Here is a 15,687-nt window from a genome sequence, read left to right as displayed (position 1 = left end):
AATTTTAAAGATGGTAACTTCCTTGCAATGTTTTTTTAAACACTGATACATAGGCGATCGATAAATTTTTGGACTTCCTTTGACACACTAGAAAGTGTAAAGATGCTCACAGCCTGAAACCCCCAGAAAAAAAAAAAAATTCTGAGACTGATAGGAAGAGTCACACTTCCGGTCTGCAGTTCACACCTAGGATGCCTAAAGCTTTTGCCCATATTTAAAACACCAGTGACAAAACGCTGAGTCTCCCACTGGACAAGGTTTTCCTTTACGTAGAGTTCCTCCCTGCAGCCCCAAAGTAGATTACATCTACCCGCGGAAAACCGTGGTTGGCGAGTCAGTGGAGAAGGAAAATTATAAAACCACATCGACGTAAGATAATTAGGACGCTCTTGCGCCGCGCCGTACGCGTGAGAGACTTCCCCACCCTTTCCCGCAGGCTTATTGCCCAGTAAAGAGTGCGTGCCTAGACACCCCACTCCACTCCCGGAGCTTCAGCAGCCTCCACGTGTCCTCTCCCTACCCAGCAGCCTCTTCGGCTGCCCAGGGAGAAAAACCTCCTGACAACTCGCTCCACACCCCCCACCACGCCGAGTACTACAACTCCCAGAAGGCTCCACGCTCTCCTGGCTCCCTCCCTTCTTCGCAGGACACGCAGGCGCTCTTGTTCTCGTCAACAAGCCGGAGCGGCTCTAAGTGTTGATTGTGCCTAACGGGATTTGTAGTTCTTCCTGGATCTTCAATCCTTGGGCGATTGAAGGAGAGTGGACTCCAAGTCTCAGCGGCCCTTGCGCGGCGGAGTCCGGTCACGTGGGCGGGGGGCCGGGCGTGCGTGCCGCCGTTGATCCGGTGCTGCAGTGAGGAGGTGGTTCTAGCCTTGTTGTGTGTGTGTGTGAGTGAGTGAGTGAGTGTGTGTGTGTATGTGTGTATGTGTGTGTGAGTGTATGTGTGAGTGAGGGAGTGAGTGAGGGAGTGAGTGAGGGAGCGAGCAAGCGAGCGTGTGCGGCCCGGCTTGTTGTTGTCCCTGACTTCCCCCTCCCCTCTACCCCTCCCCCTTTCCCAGCCGCCGCTGCAGTGGCCGCTCCCTGGGCCGTAGGAAATGAGCGATAACGATGACATCGAGGTGGAGAGCGACGTGAGTCCCGGGGTTTCTTCCTTCCCGTGCGTGTCTGTTTGGGGGTCGGAGCCAGAGGCCAGAGACGGAACTGGACGGGGTGGGGGGGGCGGGGGAGGCGTGCGGAGGCCGGGCCGCTTCCTCCTCGCCCTTCCTCTCCCTAGACGGGTCCGCCGTCGCTGCTTCGGTCCGGGCACTTCCCTCACTCGCCCGGCCACTGCGGCCTCTGGAGTCCGAATAGGGAGAAATGGCCATGGGGAACCCTTCCTCTCTCCCCTCCCAACTCTCTCCTCACCACACCCCCGCGGGGGAGGGCAGCGTCACTGGGGGCAGTCTACTCCCTTCCCTGACCCCTCGGTGCCGGGATGGGGGTACACTCCGTAGTCCATTGTCCATATCTAGCGAAAGGGGGTTGTGTTCAGGACCCTTCCCCAAACCACCTCCCCCCCGTCCAAGATCCCGCTTCCTTTCTCTGTCTGGGGGGTTAGGGTGCCCAGAATGCCCTTGGCATGGGCTGACGAACAGGAGCATTCAGGACCCCTTCCCCCCCAGCGCGTCCCCTCTGGCTGGGCTGGATCCCGGAAGAAGGGGCGGTGCACAAGACACACACGCCCCCCAGCTCAGCACGGGGATCCCGGCTGGGGGGAAGGGAGGAGGGTCGGGCTTACTCCCCATCCCCTGCTTCCTTCACCGCCGGCATTTTCTTTCTTATTTTTGAATGTGAAGCGTAAAAATAACTTCTATATTTTCTATTTTTCTCTCTCTTATTCCAGGAAGAGCAACCGAGGTTTCAATCTGCGGTACGTCTCCTTCTCTCCATTTCATTTTCATTTCCGTTCAGTTCTAATCCTTTTCGGGGTCAGAGAGAGTTCTGTTACTTTCAATGTTATGATGGTAAACTGCACTGTGAAATGCTGGAGGTGAGGTGGGGGCCTACGTCTGGGATTCTAGATGTGGGGAGAAGGGTTGCAAACTTAATCATTCTAGATTCTCAGGTGTTAGATTCCATTGAGTCTAGGTGAGTGGGAGGAGCTTTGTCCTTAGGAAAGGATCTGATTCTCGAGGAATCAAATCCAAGGGATCTATATAACTACTATTTGGATTCAGGAAAGGAGGAAGTTCTGAATTCAGTCGTTGTCAATATTTGAAGGCAAAGCAGCTGAGAATATTTGGAGACATAGCTTTTAAACCATTGTTACTCTGGAGGCACATGTGATCATAGAAATGAAAAGAGCAATATGAGTACTGTATTCCTTAAAGAGCCTAGCAGTATTACATAAGAATGTAATGCAGAAATTAAAGCCACAAGTTGCACATACAGGAAAAGTAGCAGATTGTGCTTTAGGCCCATGGGTTGAAGTAGGTTTTGAAACTAAAGAGAAAAAGCTTTGGAGTTGATGTGGAAGAGAGGAATGGGAGTAGGTAGTTTTGTCAAGAGGGGAAGACAAGAAATGTGTTAGATCATTTCTTTGGTTTTCTGTATTAATGTACTCAATTCTTGTTTCAGTGGATGTAGACACGGATCTAAAATTGTGGGGAACCTGGAAGTGTTTAGTGAATTTGAATGGGGATGGGAGGAAGAGATTTTGTTGGAGGCACAAAACAAAGGGAGATTAAGAGTGGGAAAGAGGAAGATGAAGCACAACAAAGTTCTATATAGTTTGCATTTGGAAGTAGTAAAGAATAATAATTTAAACAGAGAAAACCTTGCTGAATTAGACTTGATAACAGAGCAAGCTGTGATTCAGAGACTAGAGACTTCAGAAGAATTTAAATAATGTTAAGAGAAATCCTAGGATGTAATCCCTTTATTAGACCCGAAAATAGCTTCTAGTTGTCTTTTTTTTTTTTTTTTAAATCATTTTAATGGGTAGATTTTGCCAAAATTTCATTTAACTTTTGAGAGTCCTTATTTTGGATTTTTTGTTTTAAATCTCCTTAATAGTATATTCACTTTAACACTACTTTTTTTTAAACAAACAAAAATTTTTTTTCTTAATTCACTTTTCTCCTGAATTCCTTTAATGTGATCTGAAAGTGGCCCCAAATGAAGGTAGGAAAGGAGAAAGTCCTTGAAGAGCTACTTTTCTGGACTTTTGGGGGGAACAATTAGTCATGGACTTTCAGCAAGAAACCAGTTGGGTTTTTTTTGTTATTGTTGTTGAGAGATAATTAGCTTCTTCAAATTTGTTTTTGGTTTTAAAATGGTTGATGCATTGATTTTAAATGGCCACAAAATGATTAAAATGTATTTTTCTGCACATTAATATTTAAACTCAGGACTTTGTCTAAAAGTTTATGATTAAGTGTTAAGGTGTCTAGATAGTTTATCCCTTTGATTTTTTTCAGGGGCAGGAGATTTTCTTTTTAATTTGGCTTGCAGAGACTTTCAAACATCTTGCACAAGGTAATCAACAGCATGAAAAAAAAGCAGATGTGTTACAAGCATATTTTTCAGTATCCCAAATAACTATCAGGATCTAGTAGAAGAATAAAAATTCCTCTTTGTAGAATGAATGATCAAATTTGTACTCCAAAAGCCAAGGCCTGGACATTTTTTTTTCCTAAATGAAAAAAAAATTCTAGTTATGGAAGAGCCATTGTTAAGCCTTGACTTTTGAAGGAAAAATCAAGCTGAAGTAAATAGGAAAAAATATTGAATAATTTGGATCAATATTGTAATAGGTTTAAAAATTACTTAGAAAATGTTTTGTTTTACAGGTGTAAAAATCCTGTGCCATGAGACATAAGAGACTGACATAAAGTAGGAAATAAAGCTAAATAAAGAAAATGAAACTGAATTTAATACTCTATGGGAACCATGCAAAACATAAAGACTTTAATTGGTAGGAGAAAAAATATGACAAAAATTACTATGTTGCAAGAATCCCAACTAATGCGATTGTCTTTTTACTTTAATTCTTTGAACTCTTTAAAAAGTAATGGAAGAATTTATTGTGTGAACTTTAAAAAGATAAATTCCTTTGCACATAATGTTTTTATGCTTTCTGTTTTGGTGGCATTTCACAGGAAGGGGTTTAAGCTTTGAATACAAGTATGTGAGACCTGAGACTATTTCTAAGAAATTGTTCTTCATGCTAGCTCAGCATACTGCAACTGCAGCATTATCTTCTAGAAGTTTTAAAACAGGTTTGTGCAATTCCATTTCTGATGTGAAGTGTTAGCTTCTCCAAGATAATTTGCTTCTCAGAATTGTAATGTATTCAGAAAGGAAGGAGAACAGATCCTGTGTGATTTGAACTTGAATAGCAAAGTACACTTTTTGTAGCAAGAACCAATTTTATGGCACAGATATTATACTTTTTTTAAAGTAGTTAGCCACGATGCTGAAATTCCAACATCTTTAGTTCCTGGATAAAGCTTTATTACTATTAACAACTAGCTATACCTTGCTGTTAGGATCCCGTTTAAAAGTGATTTTCTGTAAGATGGCTGCAGTGTTGGACTAATTGATCAGTTTGGATAGGAATCCAGGGTTCTTGTCAGAAGTTCACTAGGGTCAAAATAGTTTCCTCTAGTAAATGAAGTATAATGTGATGCCATATTTTGTTAGTCATATTCCTCAATTCCAAGGATTAATCTTCCAAAAAAAGCTGGAAATTTGGTCAACGAGTAGTTAGCTTCAGGCAGTTGTGTGTTCTAACCTTGATATTCTGACTCAGTTTAAAAGTTGTTTCATCAAATATACTTGTGGGGAACTTGAATTAAATTTTTGTTGTTGTTGTTCCATCGTCTTTGGTAAATTTTTGTCATTGCTGGCCACCACCATTGGTGGTTGGAATCTTCTGTTGATCAGACTGAATCTTTTAAGTGGCTTCAGAATAATGTTCAATTTTTGAATGCTTTATCAGTTGTATCTTCCCTATGTAATGATTTCTTGTAGATTTCTTGAGTTTTGAGCCCTGATGTATTCATTATTAATATCAGGCACAGGGTGATATAGGTTAGAGAACTATCCTTGGAGTCAGGATGGGGTGGTTTGGCCCACCTGTTATTCACATGCTACCTATGTGACCCTCTGCAAGTCACTTAACCTCTCTTCCTAGAGTCTCTAATGCTGTAAGTTGCAGAACAGTTATAGCTAATGCATAGTTGGAGGAAATTGCCTCAAGAGTAATTCTCTGCCCCAGTGAAGTCTCAGATCCAGGCCATAAATAAAGGTTTTCCTGAAAGAAACAATAAACATGAAGGAAAAAAGCTGTTTGAGAGTTAGGAAGACTAGTTTCTAACACAGACTTAACTATGTGACACATGTCAATGGTGTAGTAAGTATATGGATAAAATCAGAGAGGTAGATTAAAAAAAAAAGTCAAAACTATTTTAATGATTATGGTAATAAAACTACCAAGATTTGAAACTCAGAATTTCTTAAAAATCAATGAGTTGTGGTAGATTGCTATCCTGAAAAAATTAGTGCAGGCAAATTAATTATCAATTTCCCTGTTTTTGGATGTGATGTATAGATATAGATATATCTGCATTGGTTTTGAAAGAATTCTGCTCACAGAATTCCTTGGGTATTTGGAGCCAGTCTGATGAGATATTTCTTGATACTATCTTCCACCTACTTGATGTTTTCATGAAAAAGGATGCTGACTAACAGAATTGAATGAGGATACAGTCTATATTCAGAAAATTAGAGGGAAATAGTTTAAATAGGTTTCCTCCATTTTTAAGCAGAATCCATCAGACTATATGAACTTTCCTTTAAGTTAAGCAGTTTGGCTAAAAAAGGTGGCATTTCCTTTTCAACATTTAACAACTTAATATGTACTTGTTAGTGTCAGGGATGGATGAACAAATTGTAGAAGATTTTTATTCTGACTGCATCTGTGGGAAGTTCAGTGGAAGGAGAACTGAATAGAAGAATAAAGACCTTGGCAGAGAAGTCAAAGCTGGAAGCTCTTTTGTGCCTGAGTTCCTGTTGAGCATCTGTGGGCCACTCTTCAGTATCCCATAGTATTTTTGTAAGCCTGGGATGGCCTGAAGGAATGCTACTTTGGCAGGCACCATGAATCCAGTTTACTTGAGAAAAGGCAGGATCTGCAGCTGCTATCTCTATGGTGCATGTTGGTAAGTTTTTCCCTGGCTTACTGGCCACTCTAGGAATTTTCCTGTCTCTAGATATTTGTGTGACTGATTTTGGAAAGGTACCTTCATTGCCACTTTACCCTTATTATAAAAGATCTTTCCAATGCAGAACAGAGCAGGCTCATTTTATTTTAACTTCCTTTGTACACAGCATATGCCTTTACATATTTCGTATGTGCCTGTGGGAAGAACCTATATACTACATGCTGGCAGTACTCACTAACCAAAGTAAGATTTACTACTTAGTAAAGTAAATGCCAGTATATGAAGACACTTAACAAGTTATTGATGAAAAGTAGTGTCCTGGCAATTGGCTATTCTGATGAATGGTGGATAGTGTTGTCAGAATGCCCTGATTTGATATTGAATGTATCTGTGCCCAAGCATAGTTGTCAGCTTAGCCTAAAGGGTTTGTATATGCTCCAAAGTCCCTAGAAATATAGATGAGAGCTCAAGCACAGATTTGCCTTGGTTGTAACTTAAAGTATGTAGTTAGTTGTGGGTGTTACCAGCGTAAGCTAGATGAACATTGTAGGTAGGGTTAGTGAAGTGCATTTTCCTTGCCTTATTCATCCCTAAGAGCTTCACAGATTGGCCATTGATAGGTGTGGCAACTTAGGGATAGACATGGCAGCAGGGATTGTTTTTTGTTTCCTCTCTTCTGCTAGTTAAATTGGACCTGGAACCGTTCTTGTAATTCCATCCACTGCTTTGAGAACAACAGTCTCCAGCCCAGGCTTTCTACCAGGCAGCAAACTGTGCTGCCTGCATTGTTGAGCCAACTTCTCAAACTTGGCTTCCTCCCCAAATGACAAGCCAAGATTTCTGCTGATGGTTGAAAGCCAAGTTCACTTACAGTTCTCCAACCAAAAGGCTTGTTGTCCGTTTCAGTCTTTTCAGGGCTCAGTGAATGGGAAGGGAGTAGTGCATTGTGGGGATGATTTTGGTCTTAAATTGTGCTTTGCTCCACCTTACTAATTTAGGACCTAATGAAACCAGGTCCATCTTGATTTCTAACATATTTGAAAGGCTTCTCCCCCCCCCCCCCCAAAAAAAAAAGGGGGGGGGATTTTTTTGCAAGGGAGAAGGAGGATCAGGATGGATTATAATTATAGTTTCATGATGTTGCTTTTATGTACAGCCCTCTGAATTGAATAGCATTGAGATAGAAAGAAGACCAGAAGTTAAGAGTTTAAAAAGCAGCAAATCTTGGGCTGTTGGATGGGTCCCTATTGGAGATTTAAAGATGTATTGCAGATAATGTCAGTGGAATAGAGGACATTGGAGAGAACATTTTGCATGATTAGTATATTGGCCACTTTAGATATGAGATGTTAGTGTGTTCTTCCAAGCTTTGTCCTAGAAAAAAGATAAGCAGCAGTAGAAGGAGAGAGCAGAAGTGGATTCTTAAATTTGTATGCTACATATTATTTCATCCCACTAATTTATACAATTAGAAAGTAGTTACGGCAGGGGTCCTCAAACTTTTTAAATAGGGGGCAATTTCACTGTCCCTCAGACTGTTGAAGGGCCAGACTATAGTAAAAACAAAAACTTTGTTTTGTGGGCCTTTAAATAAAGAAACTTCATAGCCATGGGTGAGGGGGATAAACGTCCTCAGCTGCTGCAACTGGCCCATGGGCCATAGTTTGAGAACCCCTGAGTTACAGACGAAACTATATTCAGGTGGTGTAATAATAGATGAAAATTCATTGACTTAAATTTGTTTGGCAACAAGATTGTATCTAATGGTTTTCCTCAGTTTTATGGGATGGCTTTGGTTCAGAATAGTGCATTCATTACTTGGTGAACAAGATAAATGATTTTTTTAGAAACTGCTCAGTCATATGCCTTGGAAAAAGAAAAGTTGTGTTTTCTGGCAGTTCTCTGTCCATAATTATGATGGGAACCATGTGTTAAGTTAGAGGAATAGATAGAATACTGTATTTGGGAATCAGGATGTAACTAAAGTTGTAACAGCTGCCTTCCTTGTCTATGCTAGTCTCCCCTTTCTCTTTAATGGTCAACTGTGGTTAAAGTCCTGTTACATCTCCTGTCTAAAATTGTGTTTTCACATCACAGTGTAGAACAAGGGCTTATTGATTACCGCAAATTATATCTTTTAGGACTTAATAGTGTTGTGCATCATTCCGATATCAAATTGAATTACTGTTTTTAGCCTTACTTTAATGCTCTCTATGTTCTATGCTCTTGATGCTCTCTATGTAAGTTTGTTACTTGCTATTTCCTTTTGCACATAAATTTATTCTTTAGATCACCACAAGTAGAGCTATATAAATGATGACATCATTGGTATAGTAGGAGTAATTTCTCAGTCTAAAGTCTTTCCCATAACTCTTTATAACCCAGATGTGATTTAAATCCTTACTTTAAAGCAATAGTAGCAATTGCATTGTATCATAAAGATTAATTTACCCTTTTCACTTGAATTGAGATAGTAAGCTATTCCCTTTTGAGGCCTAGCACATTGACAGCCTCTATGTCTCTTCAGCTGATTGTTCTTGTTTATGATTTAAAGTGTTTTAAAGACAAAGAGACTCTGGTTTGTGGATATTTGGAACTTGCCAAGTGAATGTGTTTTGCAACAGGTGACTAAGGGAGATTTATTCTGAATGTGTGAAGGTGGAAAGCTTTGCCATCTAAGAACTGTGTCCCTCTGGCACAAACTTGATTGAAAGAGAAATGTTTTGCATGGATGTTAAGAATCAGAAAGCCTAAATAGAGTTGGAATCTTTGTCTTTTTGTTTTGTATTATTCCCAACTAGTCACAGATTTATGCATATGGAGTTCTTTCAGAGTTCTCTTTTGTACAAGCTGCAAGGGTTGCAAATGGGGATATTATCATGTTGAGAATACAGAATCACTGTTTGGACTTCTTTGAGAAACTAGCACAGTATGTGTAATTTATTCCTTCCTTGGGCATATATATTAAGGGAAGCTTCCCTTAGTGGAGATGATTACACTTTACTAATGTATCTACCTAGAATTTTGTCACTGATCACTGGCTGTTATCACATCGGGAAGTTTGGGGAAAGAAATTGTTTCAAGAGAATCACGTTTTGCTTCCATGAATAACTTTTTTACTTGTGCATGAGCCAGATGTGTCGAACTGCCTTGGATGTACCTGTCACAGATCTTGCTGCTACTCATCTTTCTTTCTGCCTTTAACAGGGCCTAATTCTGGAGATAACTCCCCACTCCCCACTTCAATTCAGTGCATCCTAGTCCAGTTGCCAGGGACATCATTGACAACATACACCTCTGGAATGAAACCTGGATCCTTTGGTGCTATGTATTGGGAATGTTGGTTCTGATGTACTCTTTCTCATTTTCTCTTTCAGGCTGACAAACGAGCTCATCATAATGCACTGGAGCGAAAACGCAGGGACCACATCAAAGATAGCTTTCACAGTTTGCGGGACTCTGTCCCATCACTCCAAGGAGAGAAGGTGAGTTTATTGAGAAAGCTAATAGACTATCCCTAGTCCCTTTCAGAGATAATGAATCTGATCTGCATGGGAAAAGAAAGCATCCAGAGGTACTCTAATACCTAATATCCCTCTTCTCCTCTCCCTTTTTTGGTGCAAATATATTAAGAACTCTTATTATTTTATTGTCTTTGGTGCCTTTTAAGCATAATACAGTTGCCCTGTTTATCACTTAAAATTTTTTTAATATATTTTATTTTTTAATTATATATAAAAATAATTTTTAACATTGGTTTTTTAAATTTTTGAGTTTCAAATTCTCTCCCTCCATTCTTCCCCATCCCCTCCAAGGGAAGCAAAGTAATAATTCTTAAACATTTTTTGATTCTTGCTTCACTTAGAATAAAAATCACATAAACTCCCTAATCTACTTTTTCCCATTTGCCACTAGCAAACTATATAAGAAATAATGGTCCTATTTATGAACTACTCCGTTGGGTGATTCTTCATTATTTATTAAATGCCAGTAATTATGGATAGTAAAAACAAAATGAGAAAAATTATAAAAATATTACATAAAATGAGCCTCTGTCTTGCTTTGAGTATATTTATACATACATACTTGCACATATTAATGAACACAAGCGCTTACTCTCCTTTCACACTTATGGGCCCAAAACAGCAAAACTCAGTTGTGCTATTGGTTGATAAACATTCTTTGTCCAGAGAAAATAGTAAATAATGACTAGAGATGAAAACTTTCAGAACCCTCTGTGAACCAAGTTCTAGTAACTTTTTTTTCTAGACACAGTTTCTAGAGAGTATGAACAGTCTGCTAAGTTTTGTGGAGAGAACCATAAACATGTATCCTCATAAATTGGATTGGCCTTCCAAAAATTAGTGTTTCCCTGGAGAGGCAATCACCAGCTGTTTCCATATTTGAAAACGAAGCAAGAGATTGTGGGCAAGGGTCAGTTCTTGGAATTCTGAGGGTGAAACATCTGTTTTCACAGATAGTTTGATCCTTAAAATAGAACATAAGTAGTTAAATGGCTCATTTTGAACTGTTCAATAGAGTGAGTGACCATAGAAAGTATCTTTGTGGACCAAAAGTCCTAAGCTAAGCATTTATGAAAATCTTTGCTTATAGGAATAATTTGAATAGCTTTCTTTAGGTATAGAAGTCTGGTGATGTTTTGCACTTAGCTAAGGTCTAGCTTGTATTTGAATGGCTAGGATGTATTTGAAATTGTTGTGACTTTTTTTTTTTTTTTTTTTTTAAACACTCGCACTGGCACTTCAATGAGTCAAAATGCTGGAAGTATGCCCTAAGGTGTGGTCAGTCTTCCATAGCACTAAATCATAGGTTAGGGCTGACCTTTATCAGAAGAATAAATAAATAGGCCATGTGAATACCTGCTATCATGTGGAATCAGAATTTTCTGAGTTAGATTTACCTATTGTAAACTTCATTTAATGACTCTAAAGCAAAGGTATTTATCTTGGAACAACAGCATTTCTAGGTGCAGCATAGTCACAGACCAAAGAATCTGAACAGCTGGTCACAGAGTCACCCTCTCAGTCAAAGTGCATGTGTACAAAGGGTTATCTGAGTCACTGAGCATCTTTCTATTGTATATCTGTAAACTTTAAATTTCAACTTTGTAAATTTTAAAGTACTATATAAGTGAGCTTTTGAGGATTCTTATAATGTTTATGGCATTAGTTGGTATATAAAAAAAGAAACAATTCTACTAACCTTATAGGGAACCACAAAGTAAGATTTACAGGTTTTTTTTGTCTCATATTTTTTACACATAAAAAAAAAATCCTGATTTTGATTTTGATCTTCAGTCCTCCTGCATTTTACACACACACACACACACCAGTAACATGTTGAATCTATTATGTATTTTTAAAAAGTAGGCAGCATGAAATAGACATTAAATGTTTCATATACAATTCTCTTTTTATGTTTTATATGTAGAAAATTATTTACATTGGTATTCAGCATTTAAGAAAACAAAAAATCCTGGTGAATCCTTATCAACTTATAGAAATGCAACCTTCCTTGTATATATGAAGAAAAACTGGGAAAACATTTTTATGTTGATTATAATTCCCAAACTGATCTGGGATAATGGCTCTATTATATAAAATTATATATAAAGAATCTGATTCTATAACTTATAGTTTGTGGGCTGGAAGACTGAAATCATTTGCCATTAATTATACCTAGTCCATAAATCCTAGTTCTGAAGTTATTGGGTACCTCTTTAATTCTGAAATCTAACTACAGCATTTTCCCAGCAAAAGTGATTAAAGAAAGTTGAAACTAGCAACTCTGAACTCTTTAGTCTTACTTGGTTAAAAAAAAAATTGTAAATTCAGAGTTATGTACTTCATTACTCCTTTTCTCTTCTGGTATTATTCCTTACGTGCAGTGAATCCAGTGATCCAAATAGATTTATCCAGCTTCCAAACTCTTTAACTACTGATGCAATTAAAAAAAAAAAACATATTTAAACCAAAGGAAAGTAATTTGTTCTTGATCTGGCTTGTGGTAATTTAGATTGTGACAAATCAGTAGCCAAAGGTCTTTTTCATTTAGACTTCTATCAGCATAGCTCCGATATTTTTCCTAACTTTGAATATTCCTAGTTCAGTTGATTTAATGATACAAATTAATTTTAATAATTCACACTTAAATTGCTTTGTGATTCACCATCTCTTAGTATTAGAAGACAGTTTGGGACAGTTTCCTTCTAGGTTAGGTAATCACTGCTAAATTATTTCATTCAGTGTATTGGCAGCTACAGGTGGTTCTTTGATATGAAATTAAGATTGTACTAATAGTAACTTACATATATATTTGTTATTTGAGCATCACAGAAGTGTGCTAGAGCCCAGCTCTAACTAACTGAATTTTCATTATTTGTATTTATATCTCAAGAAACCAGCAAATTGTACAAATCAGGGCTTGTTTTATTGTTTTGTTGATTTTTAGTAGATTTTAAAGTAATGGATGGAAAAATGTTAGTAATGCAGATAAAACTTTAAAAGTATGTCATTGATACAGTTACCATAGAGACAATTATTAACTATTTACCAGTGTTGAACATTTACCTGATTATAGCACTATTAAGTATTAGGACTTAATTTTTCTCTAAACTTCTTTCTAGTAACATGGATATTAACATTGAATTGGGCAAGGGCTGTTTAAGAGTGTCTGTTCTCATTGAAAATGATCCGCTATTTGCCTAAGAAAAATGAAGTGATCCTTATGTCTGTTGAGGAAATTACTACTTGAATGGTTATATTTTATATGCTTGACATCTTCACTTAAATAAAGATTATTCTATACTTTCTAGGCTGTGTAGCATTTTTGTGCTACTGATAAAATACTCTTGACTATCTATAGTTAGTAGTTACTTAGTATGGTAGTTAGTCGTTATGTTTGTACATTCTGGGGTCATTCAAAAAACTTTCTGGTCCCATATAGCTGCATTAATAAAGATGAATATGCAGTTGTTTTATTCTGGGAAGTTTATATGGCTGCTAGAAGATTAATTCCTATTGATAGCTAGTTTGGAAAGTCTTCATCTGAAGTTTATTCTTTAGTCCTATTCACTGTTGTTTATGTGTATTGCGCTTCTTGTAAATTTGAAGGTAAGACACCCGAGAAAGATATCCAGTACAAATAGTAATAAAAACAAATCTCAGATGAATTTTGGCCCTCAATATTAACTAGTCTTTAAGGAATTTTACTCTGATATGTTGCTGACCAAAGAAATAATTATTTGCCTCAAAAAATGCTAGTGTTCATTGGCAATTAGGCGAAAGCATTAAAAATACATCCTACTTTTATTTGGTGAGAATCTGAGTGGTCATATATGTCTTTTAAGTGGAAGCAAATTTCTGCTATACCTTAAGTTAGTCCCTAGTACCTGGACTTAAAGGGACTACTTTTTGCTATTGTGGTCAGTAATGGAGCTAAAGAGCTACATTCAGCAATCCCATTCATACAAATAAAGGCTTCAGTTATCCGTGCCCAAACTCATTCTCATCATACTGCTGTGTTAATTATTCCATGAGGGGGAGAGGAGCAGAGACTAGGCCTTCTTGTCTTGTTTGGGCTTGAAGTACAGCAATCATTCATGGACCCAATACCAATGCTGACCAATATGGAAGCTTTACCTTGTTCTGTTTTTTGTTTGTTTTTTTATAAATGAGGCTGGTTTTTCCCTCTTAAAGCAGCCTGGTCCTCCACTCCTAAGGAATCACTATAACAGCAGTAGACATAGGACAAACACTGGATCAATAGAGCTAACTCTATTGAAGCTCATAACTCCCCAAATCAAAGGATCCACCAGCATCAGCCTTCCCTAAAGTCAGGTATGACAGACAGGTAACACTACTCCTGGCTCCAGAGTCATATTGCAATATGAGGCTTTGTCCAGTCAAAGCAAATTCCAACTTTCTTATGAGATTGAGATAAGAAAAGTCAAAATTTTAGTTCTGCAAGCTTCCCCCAGCAAACATTCTTGAGGCTGTGTATAATATTGTACTTATTATTTAGACTTGATCCAGAGGAACAGATGGTGGAAACTTCCTTTTGGTAGTGAATTAGGGATTATAGATGTGAAATGTGTCAAATATAGTCTATTATTATTTTTTGTTACAAGGAAAGGCTTTAGTGGAGGAAGAGTGTTATAAAAAAAAGGTCAATTAAATTTTTAAAGAACAAAAAAAAATAAAAATTTTAAATAGTCATCAACAAACCTTTGAGTATATATTATTGGGAGAAGGAGTTTGTAATGGACTTTGGGGACAAAAAGATTTAAGACATGAGTCATTAGGTTTATAAGTCTGGGATCATTTAGAAAGTTTTTTGGTATCATACAGCTGCATTCTTTAGGGGGTTTATAATCTGAGAGGGGTATGAGTATGTGTATCATACATGTATATTTTATGTGGATGTGTAAAAAGATAAATAACAGTTATGGTAGTATATATGCCAGATGAGTGGTATAAAGAGTTTTGTGTTTATTTTTATATTCTATTAAAGCCTGATTTCCTTAAAGGGGAAGGAAAGGAATATTAATCAAACCAAACTTTCAGCTTCAGACAAGCAAGATTAATCAAAAACCCAGTGATACTTAGCTACATTTCCAGAAGTAGTTTAGTACTACCAAGTGGAAAGGATTACCATGGACTTGGTACATTTCATCCAACTACATTGTTTCCTTGTATCTCAATGAGACACTAAAGAGATTGTGTTCTGGATTAATAAAAAACCAAAGGCCCGGCCCATTTCAACTCACTAAAATTCTTATTGCCCTTTCATGTGACTTGTAGTGACCAGGTCAAAGTCTAACTTAAGGATAATATTTGCACTGTTTATCTGTCAGGGTTTTTATGGAGATGAAATTCAATTAGGTTCAACACACATTTGTTAGATACCTAATAAGTATGTGGTAAATGATGGGACTGAAGAAAGACAAAATCAAAATAATTCCACCCTTCAAAGAACTTGTTCTTTTAGGAGTATACTATACACACACACATACATACCAGGTAATTTTAAGAGGATGTCAGGAAAGGTTTTTCTTTGGAGAGGAGTGACAAGATTCTTAAAGAAACTAAAGATTCTAGAATTCTAGAATGCAGTTTGGTTAAAGCATATAAAGTGGAATAATAGTATAATCGGTATAATAACATATAATCAGCATGGAAAGGTTGATTGGGACCAGAAAGGATTTTAAATACTATAACAAATATGAAAAGTGCTGTTTGTACCTATGTCTCTAGCTCTGACCCATCTCCTTAGCTTCAGGACAGAATCTTGAAATTACTTTCTGATATCTTCAACTGCATCACTTTAAACATTGCAATATTTTAAACTGAATTTAGTCTTAAAATTAGCTTCATCTTGAGGACTCCCTAGATAATCATTCTCATGGTCATTCAACTCTAGATCTTAAAATCATCTTTGACTTCTTTCTGCCATCCATC

The 15,687-nt window shown here is 37.7% G+C and overlaps 1 protein-coding gene across 4 annotated transcripts in view; it reads left to right on the top strand.

Moving 5' to 3' along the window:
* The first annotated feature begins 884 nt into the window (after positions 1–884).
* The window catches only part of MAX (MYC associated factor X), a 39,986-nt gene continuing 25,183 nt past the window's right edge, over positions 885–15,687 (top strand). Inside the window, exons 1-3 of one of the 4 annotated variants that reach the window (XM_051977831.1) lie at positions 885–1,132; positions 1,885–1,911; positions 9,586–9,693. In XM_051977831.1, coding sequence (XP_051833791.1) covers positions 1,097–1,132; positions 1,885–1,911; positions 9,586–9,693 — 171 coding nt within the window. In that variant the 5' untranslated portion in view covers positions 885–1,096. Of the gene's footprint in view, positions 1,133–1,884; positions 1,912–2,007; positions 2,032–6,184; positions 6,206–9,585; positions 9,694–15,687 lie in introns of those variants that run through there. The other 3 variants (XM_051977832.1, XM_051977834.1, XM_051977835.1) reach the window with 3 other exon arrangements.

The sequence above is a fragment of the Antechinus flavipes genome, chromosome 2 (genome assembly GCF_016432865.1).
Source record: "Antechinus flavipes isolate AdamAnt ecotype Samford, QLD, Australia chromosome 2, AdamAnt_v2, whole genome shotgun sequence".
NCBI classification, from domain to species: domain Eukaryota; kingdom Metazoa; phylum Chordata; class Mammalia; order Dasyuromorphia; family Dasyuridae; genus Antechinus; species Antechinus flavipes.
This window is presented reverse-complemented; position numbering and strand designations above follow the sequence as displayed.